At 49.1% G+C, this 15,758-nt stretch overlaps 1 protein-coding gene across 1 annotated transcript in view; it reads left to right on the top strand.

The window, feature by feature from the left end:
* Positions 1-15,758, top strand: part of LOC109314405 (ATPase family AAA domain-containing protein 3-like) — a 50,529-nt gene that overhangs the window by 18,660 nt on the left and 16,111 nt on the right. The window contains exons 8-15 of the mRNA XM_019541565.1: positions 2,147-2,302; positions 2,632-2,688; positions 3,658-3,783; positions 5,492-5,616; positions 7,528-7,579; positions 8,581-8,651; positions 11,609-11,776; positions 13,256-13,364. Of these exons, the coding sequence (XP_019397110.1) occupies positions 2,147-2,302; positions 2,632-2,688; positions 3,658-3,783; positions 5,492-5,616; positions 7,528-7,579; positions 8,581-8,651; positions 11,609-11,776; positions 13,256-13,364 (864 nt within the window). The remainder of the gene's footprint in view (positions 1-2,146; positions 2,303-2,631; positions 2,689-3,657; positions 3,784-5,491; positions 5,617-7,527; positions 7,580-8,580; positions 8,652-11,608; positions 11,777-13,255; positions 13,365-15,758) is intronic.

Genomic DNA, 15,758 nt, shown 5'->3' with positions numbered 1-15,758 from the left:
TCTCCACATCCTTTTTGAATTGTGGAGCCCACAGTACTCCAGCTGCGGCCTCACCAAAGCCGAGTACAACGGGAGAATGACGTCCTGGGATTTGTTTGAGAAGCATCTATGGATGCAAGCCAGTGTTTTGGTCGCTTTACTAGCCGCAGCATCACATTGAAGGCTCATGTTCATTTTGTGGCCAGTCATGACCCCCAAGTCCCTTTCATCTGTAGTGCTAGCCAGCATAGTACTGCCAAGCCTATAAGGGTGCTGTGGGTTTTTCCTCCCAAGGTGGAGAACCTTGCATTTTTCGGTGTTGAAGACTATCAGGTTCTTGTCCGCCCATTTCATGAGCCTGTCAAGATCTGCCTGGATCGCCCTCCTGTCCTCAGGTGTGGACACTTTACCCCAGAGTTTGGTATCATCGGCAAACTTGGCCAGCCTGTTTCTGATACCAATGTCCACATCATTAATGAAGATGTAAAAAAGTATGGGCCCTAGGACAGAGCCTTGAGGGACCCACACTGGTCACCATGCACCACAACGATTGACTTCTGTCAACCACCAAGTTGGGGCGGATAATGCAGGACCCTTCAAACACAGCCCGTACCTCAGCTGTGTTCAGTGGTTGGTGGGAGTTGTCCACCCCACTCTCATTTGGGAGAATAGAGAGAGATGGGTTAAGTTCATTTCTGGCCTTGGTGTCTAGCTCTTCCTTTGCAAAGTTCTCCTTGCTCTAATGCTGCTGCAGTCCCTGATGACATGGGAGAAGATGTGCAATGGAAACGATCCTATTTTGTAGATGCTTGCTGTTTTCCATTGTGTGGGGCCAAATTTGACCTGGAACGTTACTGGTGGTTTGAGAATAGTCTAGACTATTCTGTCCATCCTTTCTAGGAGCAACGACTCTCATAGACTTGTATTCGTTCAAGATGAGCCTTTTCTTCCCCTGTCATTGGCACATAAATGCAAATTGATGGGCCATGATAATCCTCCCTGGACCACACAGTGATCAGTATAAATGGGAGTAGCGCATCTCTGAGAATGCACTTAATCTTCAGCTGCACTCTCACAGTTTGGATTAACCAAGTAGAAAACACCGCAGATTATCCTGGCCTTTTCCAGTGGCATGCTGTTCTGTTTTGAAGCGCCTGTCTGCACTTTACGCTCGGCCTTGATCCCAGCATTGTTTTGCCACTCTGGCCCCCTGCTCCTCTGACCGCAGTGAATGCGCAGCTCAAGATTGATTCCAGTCTCACCTGAGCTGTAAGATGCATAGAATCAGGCTTTAGTCCGTGCCTGCCCCCATGTATTTGGACAAACCCTGAGCACAGTCTAAATCCCCCTGACTCAATAGCAACCTCCTGACTTGGAGTATTGTGTTCAGTTCTGGGTGCCACACTTCAAGAGGGATGTGGACAATCTTGAGAGGGGCCAGAGCCTGCAGGCAAAGCGCTATGAAGAGAGATTATGGGGCCTGGATCTCTTCAGCCTCTGCAAGAGAAGGCTGAGAGGTGATCTTGTGGCTGCCTACAAATTCATTGGGGGCAGCGGGGGTGGGCAGCAAGGAATAGGAGATGTTCTGTTTACCAGGGCACCCCTTGACATAACTAGGAACAATGGCCCCAAACTGACAGAGAGCAGATTTAGGCTTTGGTGACACATAGAGGGTGCACGTGGGTGCATGGTGCACCCCAAGATTGGCCATGTACCTCCTGGAAGTGCCAGCCATGAAACTGGAAGTGCTGGCAGAAGCACGCTTCAAGTTTCGCCACTGGTGATTCTGGCTTTGGCAATCAGCCGCTGAGGCACATCCGCCCCGACAGCGATCTGGTGCCCTCCGGATTCGGGAGGCACCGGTTGCCCGTGGATTTAGGTTAGACGTCAGGGAAAACTTCTGTAGGTAAGGGTTGCCAAAATCTGGAATGGGCTCCCAAGGAAGGTAGTGCTCCTCTCCTGCTTGGGGGTCTTTAAGAGAAAACTAGACAGGCACTTGGCTGGGGTCACCTGACCCCAGTGCTTTCCTGCCCAGGGCAGGGGGTCGAACTCAATGATCTGCTAAGGTCCCTGCCGACCCAGACATCTATGAATCTATGCCAGAAGCAGGCAGGTGATGGCATTCTCTTGCAGAAGCAGCTCAACAGACTCCTCCTGTCTCTTCCAGGTGGCAGGCCTGACGCTGCTGGCTGTGGGCATTTACTCTGCCAAGAATGCTACAGGGGTTGCGGGGCGATACATAGAAGCACGTCTGGGGAAACCCTCCCTGGTGAGAGAAACCTCGCGTATCACGGTGCTGGAGTCGCTGAAACACCCTATCAAGGTAAATGCTGCTGTTACTTTGGGTTGCTGCTAGCTGGGGATGCAGAACACCATGCTGTGCTTATGCATGGCCTTTATGGTGTTTATTTACCCTGTCTCTGGAAGCAGTGTTCATATGGGCTCACAGTGTGTTTCTTGGAAGGGAGTGGGGAAGCCATATGAACTCATGATTTCTGATCCATGCTATGAAGACTGGCAGGCATTGGAATTGCCAGAGCATATTAACTTCACTCTGTCTCTAATTCTGTTATGAGTCTTTTGCCCAGGCTAACTGCTGGTAAGGTCTGGGGGTGGCCTCTGCCCGTCACTGATGGGATTTGTTCTCCCCAGGTGGGTAAGCGTCTTACCAGCAAAGCTCAAGATGCTCTTGAAGGAGTCGTTCTCAGTGTAAGTACCTGCTTTTGCACTCTCAAACCTTCAAGGCTCTTATATAACCAAGCATCAAAGTTCTTGCCTTGCTTTCGCTTTCAATTGAGTTACAGTTCAGTCACGCTAAAAATGCCACCCCTTGAGGCACTGGGAGTGTAAATACGCTCCCGTGTTCAGTGTGGCACACATTAAACACGCTAGTAACCTTTGATCCTTTGGCCCAAAGTCCTTGGAAGTCTTAATTCAGCACTTCCTTTGCCATGATTTTTTCCTCTAGCAGCATGCTAATGGGGCTGTATACACTGTCAGAGTTCCACTTGTCTTCTCTAATCTGTGAAATATTAGCGCTTTTATATCCATTTTCAGGGCCAGAGAACCAAAGAATATATGTGCTAGACTTGAAACACCTTGTGGATGGCTGTCAACCCCCTAATTAGCCCTGACTCTGCACTTTTGCTACTGAATTAAGTTCCTTAATACTGGGCAAATTAAAAGGCTGCTTAGGGCCTGTTAGAAAAATATGCTTTGGTAGGAATAGCTACCCTGGGCATCTTTGCAAGTATATGAATATGTATAGGCATGAGTTCATTTCTCGCTTCAATGGAAGACTTATTACTACCAATATTTGTTTCTTATTTGGCCTGTTACCTAACCTAAGAGGGGGGACTTTTAGGACATCCAAGAGAAGGTGGTTATTTAGTCCATAAACTAATAATAGCTAATAGCTTTGTTCCCTGGTTGTGACTTGAGTTGCAATAATTATAGTCAAATCGTGGCTTGAAATGCAGCATATCCTGAAGCAGAACAGGGCACAATTCCACTCCAAGCCAGCGAGCTGCAGGAATTCAGGCTGAGAGATTGAGTCCTGAGACTCCAGCTTTCTCTGACAGCACAGATCACCCTCTCCTATCAATGCATGAAGCTTAGACATACCCCAGCATCCTTCAGCTTGATGTCTGTTTCCTAAACCTTGCATTTTTCTTGTAGCCAAAACTGGAGGCCCGTGTGAGAGACATTGCCATAGCAACAAGGAATACGAAAAAGAATAAAAGTCTCTACAGGAATATCCTTATGTATGGCCCACCCGGTACTGGAAAAACACTCTTTGCCAAGGTAAAAACCCTGCCAGAATTCTGACAGACTGGCTGTTCTAGCTTTCAAGATCTTGAGAGAGATGATTTTATGTTTGGGGACCGATTGACACATTCACCAAGCCAGGCACAGGCAGCAGCAGGCTAATTGGCCACGAGCATTTGACCGTCAGGCAGAGGGGGCATGCTTAATTCAGAGGCTCATTTCATTAGTCCACAGCCTTCGCTAGAAGAGTTTGGGCAAGGGCAGAGGGGGAGGCTCGACTAGTGTATTTTGCCCTTGGATGATGCCACACATCAAACTAAACAGTGGCCCGTGGGAAGCAGTCACCTCCTTGGCCGTGCTCTGTAAACACTGGATACGTCCTGTCACAGTCGCCTGATGGATGGGCTGGGATTCTGGCAAAAGCAGAACAGACTTTCTCTTACCTGCCAGTTTATGGGAGAACTTGCTAGCATGCTCCAAGGGCTTCTCTGTGAAACCTTTCATTTAACAGCCACCTGACAAATAAACCTATGTCATGCTTTAACAACTGCCTTCCAAAAGAAAGGGACAATTTCCATAGTTTTGGCTGAATATCAAAGAAGTTGGAGCTTTTAACTCTTATCAGCAAGCAGAGCAAGGCAGAAATCCTCCCCCCCGTTGGTACTGCACTGATCCCTTGAGGCTCTTGTGCTTCAGGCTCTAGTGCATTGTACAGACATGTAGGAAAACCCACCCCTGCTTTGGACAGCTTGCAGCCTTGACAGATAAGGTGGGTAGTGAGTGGGTGAATGGGCTGCAGCAGTTGAGTGAAAGGTGGCATCCGGACCTACAGGAAGTCTAAGGGCCGTGTTCTGTTCTCCTTGATGTGCTGACATGGCAGCTCTTCCAGCCACAGAAGTGGCCTTTTTGGGCACTCCTGAACAGTTTGGGATTCCATTACCCCTGCAGCAGGGATGCATAACCATCCACAGGGCTCCTGTGTGTACATGAGGTTGCACACTGGCTGAGCAGGCATGCACTGTGTGCATGTGTACCAGAAGAAACCAGGAGCCAGGGGCCTTGTAGCAGGAAGCAAAAGAGCTTGGTTTTAGGTGTCGTTCCCCCCCCCCCACAGGAGGCCTGAACCTGCAGCTGTCCTACTTCTCAGCACAGTCCTCAGACCCCTGTGCTGCAGGTGTAGGCATGCATTATCCAGCCCACCTCTTGAAGCTGGGCCATTTCACCTTGAGAGCAATGCAGAAGGGAAGCTTTTACCCCATTAGGAGGAAGGATCCAGGCTAGAACCAAGATCTGCTCTTTCCTAGGAAAGCAGTCATCTCACTGAGCCACACACCCTCCCACTTGTGGCTGGGCCAGAAGAAAGAGAGCATCTCTCTTGCTTGGCTGCCGACGGGGCCAGCTTTAAAGGAAGGGCTGGAAGCAGTCCTGTTTAATGCACAATCTCTGGCATGGTGGATTGAGTGCTGTGGTTGGGGGTGTCAGAGAGGTGCAGGTTCAAATCTCATGGCCTCCTGCTTTCCTGAGCACTGAATGAGCTCACTGTGCTGCTGATGGATTTAGTAAGAATTAGTTTAATTTTTCAGCTGCCAAGGATTTGTAAGCTTCCACCTCACAATCTTCCCCAGAGAGGCTCCAGTGTTGAACGTGGCCCCTTTCCCTCCTCACTCTCCAAGTTCTCCTATGGAACAAGGCAGTTTTACTCACCACTCACTCCCTCTTCCATCTTTTTTCTTTTTCCCCACAGAAATTAGCCATGCATTCAGGCATGGATTATGCCATCATGACTGGTGGTGATGTCGCCCCTATGGGGCGTGAAGGAGTTACTGCCATGCACAAGCTCTTTGACTGGGCCAACACGAGTAGGAGAGGGTAAGTTGATGTTCTTTTGCACCTGAGCTTTGCTTTGGCCTTTACCCTTTCTTAGGAGACCCAGAGCAAGGGTGCATCTATTAGCCTGGTGCTTGCAAATCAAACACCCCAAAGTAGAAAAGCAGTTACTGTACCCATTGGTCACTGCAATTAAACTGACATTAGCCAATTCTGAGAGACAGCCAAGCCAAGCAGGCTTCCCGGTTCATCCACTCAGGTTTTGTTCACCTGTGTGGTTGAGATCCTGCTGCTTGCCTGCATCTCCCATGAGCCTCCAGCAAGAAGAGGAGATTCAAAACTTCTTTTTCCCCCCAGTCTAGTGGTGAAACCATTTAGAAACATGGGAATCCATTGAGAAGCTGAAGGCACTGCCTCCTAGAGAGCAGTCCCTTCATTCTGGCTAAAGCCTAGCTTCCTTTTCTAGGGAAGGAGCATAGCTAGGCTCTTTGGCCTAGCACAAGATGTCTGCTGCAGCCCAAAGGAAGTTCTGAGGCTAGTTAGCAAGCCAGCTTCATTTTTCACTTGGGCACCTTCTCTGCTCCCAGGGAGATTACAATCTAGCACAGGGCTGGGAGCCATCTCGTTTTGTTCCTGTCCTATTTTGCGGCGTGTAGGAGTTGGCTAATTGATGATTTATGTGAAGTCTCATTGATTCGGACAGACCTTCTCTGGCAGTGTCTGTATCGATACTTGGCTGCATTCATCACCAAAATGTTTCTATTTCCCCTAAATATAAATTTTTACAACTTATAGAATAAACTTATTGGGGATAAGTTGATGGCCTAAGTTTTTTTTTGGGACTGGAACGAGAGAAGCCTAAGGAATGTAGGTGAACTGAAACAAAATGGACTGGCCTAGCTGTGTTGTTAAACTGCCTAGCTTGCTGGGGAATGGTCTTCCGAGAGTAACACGCTTCATAGCACTGCTCAAGCCAGGTCCCCTGGTCCCATTTCAACTTCTGTGCAGTCAAACTTGTGTTTGACGCACATTGGCACAGCTGCATACCTACAAGTAAAGAATAAGGGCTACAGATATGTGTTGGTTCTCATCAGTACACTTTTCTGTAGCTCCACACAAAGTTTTATACAGCATCTGTTTCTGAAGGGGGCCCAACAAGTGACACCCTTTGCTTCTGAGTTGCAATTCAGCTGTTCTGTGCTGAGCTGCTGAAATCTGGGCAGCAGCGGTAGAAGGGTCTCTCGCTAAGGGTGCTTTTTGTAGAGGCAGAGAGCAGCCAAAAATGCTGCCAGCAACACTAAAGCAGAGTAAAAGATTACGAGCTGTGCTTGGATCACTTGAAAGGCAAGCTGTAGCTATGAAGTTAGATGAGAACACGATACAAATTGTTGCAGCTGTTAAGTGACTCGGCCTCTTTTATTGATACACATCTTCATACCCTCTCTCTCGGGACCAACACTAGTCTGGCGTTACCAGAGCATTTATTTTTTCTGAATTATTCATTGACTTGATGCAGAGAAACGAATGAATAAATAATAAAACTGTTATTTCCACCAGAGTGCTGAAATAAATAAAACTAATAAAGCAAGTGGTGGGGAAAACTTGGTCGGTGAGTGGGGAACGGTTTTATTCTGTGGTTATTGTCAGGCTTTCATATCCAGGAAAGAACAGCAGGCTCAGCCTGGAGTACGTGAGCCACGGCATATTGGTCCCAAGGTCTGCTGTGTAAGAATAGCTTTGGGGCCCTTTGCATTTCTGAAACTTCTGGATTGGGGACCAAATTTCACCCATGCAGCAACCCTTTCTAATGTACACCCATGGGGATTTCAGCTCCAAAATCTCTGTTGTGTCTGATACGGGAAGAATGGTGTTGGCCCCCATAGGTCTTGTCCATCCCCCTTGCTGTGTCTGCCTCCTCATGACTCTCCTTGCTTTGATCTCCCCCTGTCACAGCCTCTTGCTGTTCGTGGATGAAGCAGATGCGTTTCTGAGGAAAAGGGCAACGGTAAGTACTCCTTCTGCGGGTGCCGTGGGGTCGGTCGCTGAGCCAGAAGCATTCTCGTTTAGCCTGATTAGTTAGCCTCAATGGACGAGAGATTGGACCTGGCAGCTGCCCTACTGCTCACATAATTAAGTGACTCTGAGAGGAGAAATTAGCCTCTTGCGGCTGCATGGGCAAACGCTGCTCAGGACTGACTGTGGGTTGGGGTGTTCCCTCCTCTAGATGAAGGTGGGTGGCACAGATTGCCTGCTGTGGAGGGCTTGCAGCTGGCTGACCCAGCTGAGAGACTAATAGGCCATGTGGCAGCCCCAGGCCCTGCAGGTTTGCTTTCTTCTGACAGCCAGGCAGCTTGGGCTGCTGGTGTATTTGGGTGGTGTTTCCACGCCACTAGCAAAGCTGTGCCAGGAAATAGAAAAGCCTGAATTGAGCCGTGTGTTTCAAAACAAATGTCTGTGCTATGCATTGATCCGAGACGCTGTGCTGTCTATTTAAAGAGCAGACATGCATTTATAGAGGCAGGCATAGCTTTCTCTTCCCTGTTAGTCTTTTTCCCCCCCATCTGACAAGAAACACCAAATTCTGTATTTTCGTAGGTCAAGCCAGCTACCCCTGAGGTCCTTTCCAGCCCTGTGGCTTCAGGATTGTAATGACCTACCTAGAAAGTGCATGATTCTCTTTGGAGGTGTTTATGCAGCTGAGGGATAAAGGCCTGATGTAATAGTCAGGCTGTGTCGCTGATCTGTCGAGTGATCTTGGGCAGGCCACTGCATCTTGCTGTACCTCAGTTTCCCTTCCCTTTGTGCTATGTACATAGGTGGTGAGCTCTTTTGAATGCTCTGTTTCCAAAACGCCACCCAGAATGGGACCCCTATCCCTGCCAGGGTCTCTAAATCCTACCAGAATGTGGGTGCTGGAGTAGTAGAAGGTAGTGTTAATATTTCTGTTGGTTGCAGCCTGGTCCTGGTCACCAGGCAGCTGATCCTCTCCCATCTTTACCTTTGCAGGAGAAAATCAGTGAAGATCTAAGAGCCACGTTGAATGCCTTCCTGCACCGGACTGGGCAGCACAGCAACAAGTAAGAGTGCACGCTCTGCAGGCCAGGAGCTCACATCTGCTTGCAGCAGCAGAAAGTTCTTGTGTTGGGTAGCTGAGGCAAGGACATACAAAGTGGAGGGTTTTAGTCTCCCTTTCTCCCATCATGGAGTTTACAAAAGCCCCATCCTGAGTTATCTGACCATCACGTTAGCATTTCCCCGCTGCAGAGAACTGCTTATCTCAGTGGGGATCATTTCCCTGTGATCATAATTGCCCTTAAATGCAGCCATTTTTCCCTTTAAACTCCTGTTGGAGTCTTCACCAAAGCTGCCTAATACTGAAACAACTCGTATTGCAAAGGAGCCAAATCAAAAATAGCTGTCTCCTCCTCCAGTGACAGGAAGCCAGTACCCGGTGATTAAAACCCAGTAATGAACACAGGTAACAGAATCCACATTGCTCTAGTAGCCTCATGTCCCTGTGACCCTACTGTGTTCCTCTCAGTACATGCCTGGGACTTGCTGGCATCCAGAAGCATTACATCCTGGAAAGTGAACTGTGGTATACATTGGTAAACCCTTAAAATGTATTACTACATGGGACACTGGAGGTCAAGACATGACACCTAAATGTTTCATGCTTTTGAGCAAGGTCCCACACCTCAGTTTCACCATCTGTAAGTTAAAGGCAGAGTTTTGGACCCTCCTTTTTGGAGGAACCCTGAAAAAGCTGTACATGCACAAAGAACTAAGCCCAATGAGTATTTAGTATTATGCCTTGCTTATGCTTCTTCAGTACCTGCAGCATTTCCAAGACCAAGGAGGCAGCAACAGGTAGATACAGAGGGTAATGCTCTTAGAGGGACAATGACAAAGGTTCAAAGGATGGCAGTAGTATAAAAGTGTTAAGCGACAGGTAACCTTCAGGACTGTCCTCTAGCCTGCACCCTGCCATGTAGGCAGTCTGTGCTCAGATGCCCTGGTGCCCTGCAGTAATGAGCAGAGCAGTAACCGAAGAGTGTTGGTAGTTCACTCTTTCCTCCAAGCAGTAGATGGCTCTGCAGGCCTTAGGCCACAGGGTCCGTAGACAAATGGAAGCAGTGCTATTTGTCCATCATCACTTTGCAAGCTAGAGCTAAATGGGGAACAACACAGGGCCAGTCCCTTGCTCTGACACCCTCCTTGATCTGCCCTAGCCCATGTCTGGGGCTGCACATGCCAAGGCTGGCTGGTACTCTTGTGCCGTTCCCCCCGGGCAGTTGTTTGTTCTGATTCACACTTAATGGTGCTTGGGACTTCTGCATGGGGCCATTCTAAACAAATTAATGTGTCTTATTTTTCATGCACTACTTAACTTAAAGAACTTCTTACAGCCATGTTCTGCCAGGAAAGGGCATTTTCCACAGTAATAAATGAGGACATATTTGGGTAACAGTAATGGCACATGTAAATCCACCAGCAGCAGTGGTACCCTGAGGAGTACTGTGACATGGCAGTACCAGGGAATTGCTACTGCCCGTAACAAGTGCTACAACTTGCATAGCCAGGTGTGGCTTCCCCAGTGAACTTAGCGGAGACCCTCAGTGTTGATTGTCCCAGGACAGGTCCAAAGACTTCTCACAGCTCTGCTCTCATGAGCACTTACTTACCTTTCTCCTTCTCCTAAAGATGAGGCCAGTCCTATATGACAGAGCTACATGTTGAACCTTTATCTCAAGAAGCTCATCTGTGCTTTAGCTCTTCTCCAAATCCTACCTGTATAACGCCTCAGAGGAAAGGCCTTGTCAACAAAAAGAAATATATTCACGTCTCTGATTTTTTTGGGCCTGGGGAAGTGAAGGTGAAGACCACAGTCTCAGTAGACCTGGATTTAAACAGATGGCGAGATTGTGACTATCCCAAAAGCCGCTGTTAAAATTTCAAATTCCAATGCTCCGTTAAACTGGTAGCATCAGTTATTGCATCAGGGCAAAGTTGGCTTGGGGAAAGAGCAGTATTACAGGGGGGAAAAAAGGAAAGGAGTGGGAGGGCAAGAGGTGTTAGATGGAGCAGCACCTGGGGTAGTGGAGCCTGGAGTGGTCCAGTCGGCCTTTTCACCTGTGTCCTGGCTGGTGAGCGAGAGGAGGCGGCTTCTTAGAAGCCTTTCGTATAGAGAGAAACTTGCCAGCCATTCCCCAGCTTTGAATCGAAAGCAATTGACCTGGCACTTTCAGCCTCCCTGTTGTTAAATGTTTCCCTTGTTTAAGGGGAATGAGTGCTGCTGAGAGTTGCTGCCTTCAAGCCCTCCAGGCCCATGTCTTCTCCCCAGAACAGCTCTCACCCTGATGGTCCCAGTAGCAAAGGATTGAATCATGCCACTGGCTTTCCATGCTGTGGTCATGAACCCTGTGGATTTAGTTAGGCTACCGAGGGCCTGTTTGCATGGTGAGCCTGGGAGTGCTGCCAAGAGCAAGCAGGGGCTACTTTTCTCTAGCCATCTTAGGCTCAGCATGGAGACAATGAAGATGTGCTCCATGGCGAGGTGAATTTAAGGCTGGCTGACCCTTTTGGAGTGGAACCACCCATCTAGAGAGGTGAGTAACCGGCCTTTAGCCAGGCTGGATCAGGCTGACATCAGAGGGGTCTGTGATGGCTCATGTAGGAATTCTCATGCTCCAGCCAGCTGCTTCTGCACTCATAGCACAGGCCTCTATTTCCAGCCCCAGTCTGCCACCTGGGAAGTACGATGAATGCCGCATCACATGTACATTTCCATTGCTGGATCACATTAGTGGGGTGAGATGCACAGCTTATTCAGTGTACGCCGGGATGCTTCTAACCAGCTACGGTGTCAGACTGTGACAGATGGTCTTAATTTAGGCTCTGTTGCAAAGCTGTGTGAGGAGTTTTATAATAAAGCTATGGGTCATGGATGTCTAGGGCTCTGTGGGCCGCAGCAGCCAGGGCTCTCTGCTTTGGATCTGCATGGTACACCTATCCTCAACACCTCTTCCCCCAGGTTCATGCTTGTTTTAGCGAGTAACCAGCCAGAGCAGTTTGACTGGGCCATCAACGACCGGATAGATGAGATGGTGAATTTTGACCTGCCACAGCTAGAAGAGCGGGAGCGGCTTGTCAGGATGTATTTTGATAAGCATGTCCTGAAGCCAGCCACTGAGGGAAAACAGTAAGTATCCCATCATCAGGAGGGTGGGTGCCTCTGGGTTTTGCCCTTCCTGCCTTTGCCCCCTGTGTTTATTCTGGTAACCGGAGACCACAGCCTTCTGCTTCTCCTCAGCCTGGAATTTTTGTGTTGTCTTGACGAGTTGCAGTGAGTCTCCAGGCTCCGATTTGAATTAAGTGTTGCAGTTTTGCAGAATTAAGTGTTGCAGAAGAGCACCGTGCACCCCAAACTTTCTTCTCTGTGGTTCACAGTTAACCAGTGTTGAATTCCCAGCACTTGCCCTAACATCTCCCACTTCAATCTTTTTGCCATGCTTAGGGTCAGTGACCCACTGACTTGAATGAAGTAGGGCTCAGAGCAAGTTGAAGGCCTGGAACCAAACCCAGGCATCTGGATATTTAATGCTCTGCTCAGGCTCCTATTGTGTCACGCTGTGTGACGATCTATACGTTCAGCTATCTTGTCCTTCTGTCCATCAGTCCACAGTTGGCTGCAGAGTCAGCCTCCCTAGCAAATTCCCTTCTTTATGTTGCATATAAAACTCTGGTGTGAACCACATGAAGGGAAGTAGAAATGGTGCCAACAAGTATGGGGGATACTAATTAATGAGAGTTTTTGGCAGGGCCATTTTGGTCTTTTGTTCCCTAACTTCCAAAAGAGAGCTGCTGCAGAGAGGTAAAATGACTCACGTGGTGGTTGTTAAGTGGTTGGTTGATGCCTCAATCTCGTTTTTCAGTCTGCTTCTGACACTTTTGCTGGGATACCAATACCTGGGTTCAGGAAAGTTGTGTGGTCTTAACCAGCACTCTCAGCAGGAGTTCAGGATGGGTCAGAATTGCCTCACTGCCTTTGGCAGCCTCGCACAGGTTGCTCTGGCCAGCAATACCCCACATGCAAGACTTAAGGCTTGTCTCAATTGGAACCCCCAGTGGCAACAGAGATGGAGGTGGCAAAAGCTGCCTTCTCTTGTCATAGCTGTGTTCAGTCATGGGTAAGGGGAGGCTGCCGTAGACCTTCCATAGCTGAGGGATGTCCCCTCTTCACATCCCTGCTTGAAGTAGCAAGGCCAGCAAAGCTCTGTTGAGTAGATCAAACCTTACAAGACCCCTCCAGAGGGCAAGTTGCGGAGCCCTGCCTCCTATTGTGTCGTAGATGCATCTACTTTTAACACAATAGCATCAATTATGTGTTAGGTGAGTGGTTATCTGAGGGTTGGGACAATGTCTTTCCTTATCCCCTTGTTCTAACGCAGCCTCCTGTTCGGGACTGTCATTCCCTTTTCTGGCACAGAAACGCTCCGTGCCTGCATTCAACCATGTTGCTCCTTCTTACCCAGCCTAGCTTTTCAGCAAGCTGCAACACTGACTTAATTCTGCTCCCATTCAGCAGAAGCAGAGTCCTTTGGAAGCTCCCACCCCCGCTATCCCCATTCCCCTCCCAGCGTGGATGCATAGGCACTAACGTGGCTGTTTCTGCCTTCAGACGGTTGAAGCTGGCCCAGTTTGACTATGGGAAGAAGTGCTCTGATATCGCCAAGCTGACGGAGGGCATGTCTGGGCGAGAGATCTCACAGCTGGCTGTGGCATGGCAGGTAGGTTGGCTTCCCTGGTGCTCTCAAAGCTCAAGTGAACGGTAGGTTTCACTGGAGAGTAGTATGATCTCAAATCCATCGTGTCACGAAAAGCAAGGCTGCGCCTCATCAGCCTCGCTAAAATTCAACCAGTTCTAGGATGGATGACTGCAACCGTCTGGTCCTAGGGCACTGCTCAGTGCCAGGGGAAGGGGTCTTCCTAACAAGCCACTTCTTTCGTCACAGCTGTTCACCTCTTGCACTTGCTCAGACCTTTTCATCCCTTTTCCCATGTCCTGAGATGTGTGTTTGGGGAAGCAATTGACAGACTCTCCAGGATGGCTACAGAGCTGATAGCACCCTGGACCAGTTTTGCATGCCTTGGATATGGGGGAAAGAACCTGAAGTCAGACCTCCAGAGCAGCCTTCCATTATGCAAGGCAGGGGGGCAAGGACCAAAGGGGTAGGTCTGGCAGGATGTTGAATTGGGGATATCGGGGGCTTCAAGCCATCAACCTAATGCCCAGTGGCAGTCAATAAAACAGACCAAATATTGCTGCATGTAGCTAGCCAGAGCCTAGATCAGATCATTGTGGCTGGTGGTTCACGTGACGCAGGCTGCCACTGGGAGCGCACTGAGCAAATGGAAGATATGGGCAGTGAGGAGGGCACAGTGGTCTGTGGTTTTGAGTGTTGAGATCATGAGCTAGCAGGCAAGCAGTGTGTCTGTGTGTTCAGATATTTGTGCCTCGGGGTTGGGGAGTGGGGACGGGGGTAGCGATCCAAGTAGTTTTGGGATGAATTGACTTTGACACGAGTGTTTCTGAATTTTTTTGACATGTGAAGAGCAGCATAGCCGCAAGCTCTCGGTAAAGCCAGCCAAATGTTTGAGCCAGCCCAGCCAAGCTTTGATGTATGTGCTTGGTGGATTGTCGTGCCTTGTTCTGAACCAAGGTCTGCTCCACTTCAGGAGGATAGAGGTTCTCCAGAGTACTCACAGTGGTCTGACACTGCATGACAGCTGTGCTTCTGCATGGTCCCAGCTATGGCTTGGGCTTATCTAGGATTTCTCTCTAACACTCCTTGGAGAAGATGAATGCTGGGGGAGGCTGGGATGTATCGGCATTAAGAAGAGACACCAGAGCTGTGTGTTGCTTTAATCAGATCTCCTTGTTGATAGGAGCTGGAAACTTGGGCCATGAGATCAGTGTTTCTGGAAGGGGGGATTTCATAGCTTCACATGCAGCTTGGTTGTGTTGGTACTGTGATACCCCTTCACAGCACGATGGCCCATCCTTTTAAGTCTGGCATGAACGTCCTCAGCTTTCCTTCCGTAGCTCTAGCCTGGGACCAGACCTGTCCCTGAAACCACCTCAGAAGACCAAGGGCATGTACCCCACCTGCTTTATCTTCTCATCCTCTCCATCCGAGCCCAGGCTTGTATTACATTTCTGGGTGATGAAAAGAGCAGCCCCACATGGGGTTGGCACCAGCTTTATTTCTGCCTCTCATTTTGCCTTCATGAAAGGAGACCTTGCAGAATTGCTTGTCTCATTAAAACTTCATTCAGCAGCAGTAACATGTGCTGAGGTGATGGTGTAAAGCCTGTTGCATTTGAACACTCAGAATTCAGCTTCCTTGACCTTCCATTGGGTTGCAAATCACAATGGTCAAAGCACGAGAGGCTGTTCCTTTCCTGCAGCACTGAAACCTCAGCTCTGGGGCAGAGCCCATCTCTTTCGGATTAAAGACATTTTCTGAGCTAAGGCAGGCTACTGGAATAGCGAGCAGAACTGGATATTCACATCTGGTCTTCCTGACAAGCAGAATGCCATAGCTGTTGCAATTAATAAGAAGCTTATGCTGCTGGAGGATTGTTAGATACTAAATGAACACAATTGAATGACCCTAGGGGAGGCGCACCTAGGCCAAGGGTTAGTGAGGAACTAGTTAGGGAACTTCTGGAGGGACTGGATGTATTCAAGTCAGCCAGTCTGGACGATCTCCACCCCAGAGTGCTGCGGGAATTAGCTGCGGTCATTGCGGGACCCCTGGCACGCCTGCGCGAGCACTCGTGGTGCTCTGGTGTGGTGCTAGAGGACTGGAAGAGGGCCAACGTGGTTCCCATCTTCAAAAAGGGGAAGAAGGAGGACCCAGGAAACTATAGTCCAGTTAGTCTTACCTCGATCCTGGACAAGCTTTTTGAGAATTATTCTGGCGCATGTCCACGAGGGGCCAGCTGGGGAGTGCATGCTTAGGGGCAACCAACACAGGTTCATTAGAGGCAGGTCCTGTCAGACCAACCTGGTGGCCTTCTACGACCAGGTCACCAAATCCTTAGACGCAGGGGTAGCAGTGGACATAGTCTTCCTGGACTTCCGGAAGGCTTTTGACACTGTCTCTCACCCCGTTCTC

This window comes from Crocodylus porosus, unplaced genomic scaffold (genome assembly GCF_001723895.1).
Source record: "Crocodylus porosus isolate Cpor-Errol unplaced genomic scaffold, CroPor_comp1, whole genome shotgun sequence".
In the NCBI taxonomy this organism is placed as follows: domain Eukaryota; kingdom Metazoa; phylum Chordata; order Crocodylia; family Crocodylidae; genus Crocodylus; species Crocodylus porosus.
This window is presented reverse-complemented; position numbering and strand designations above follow the sequence as displayed.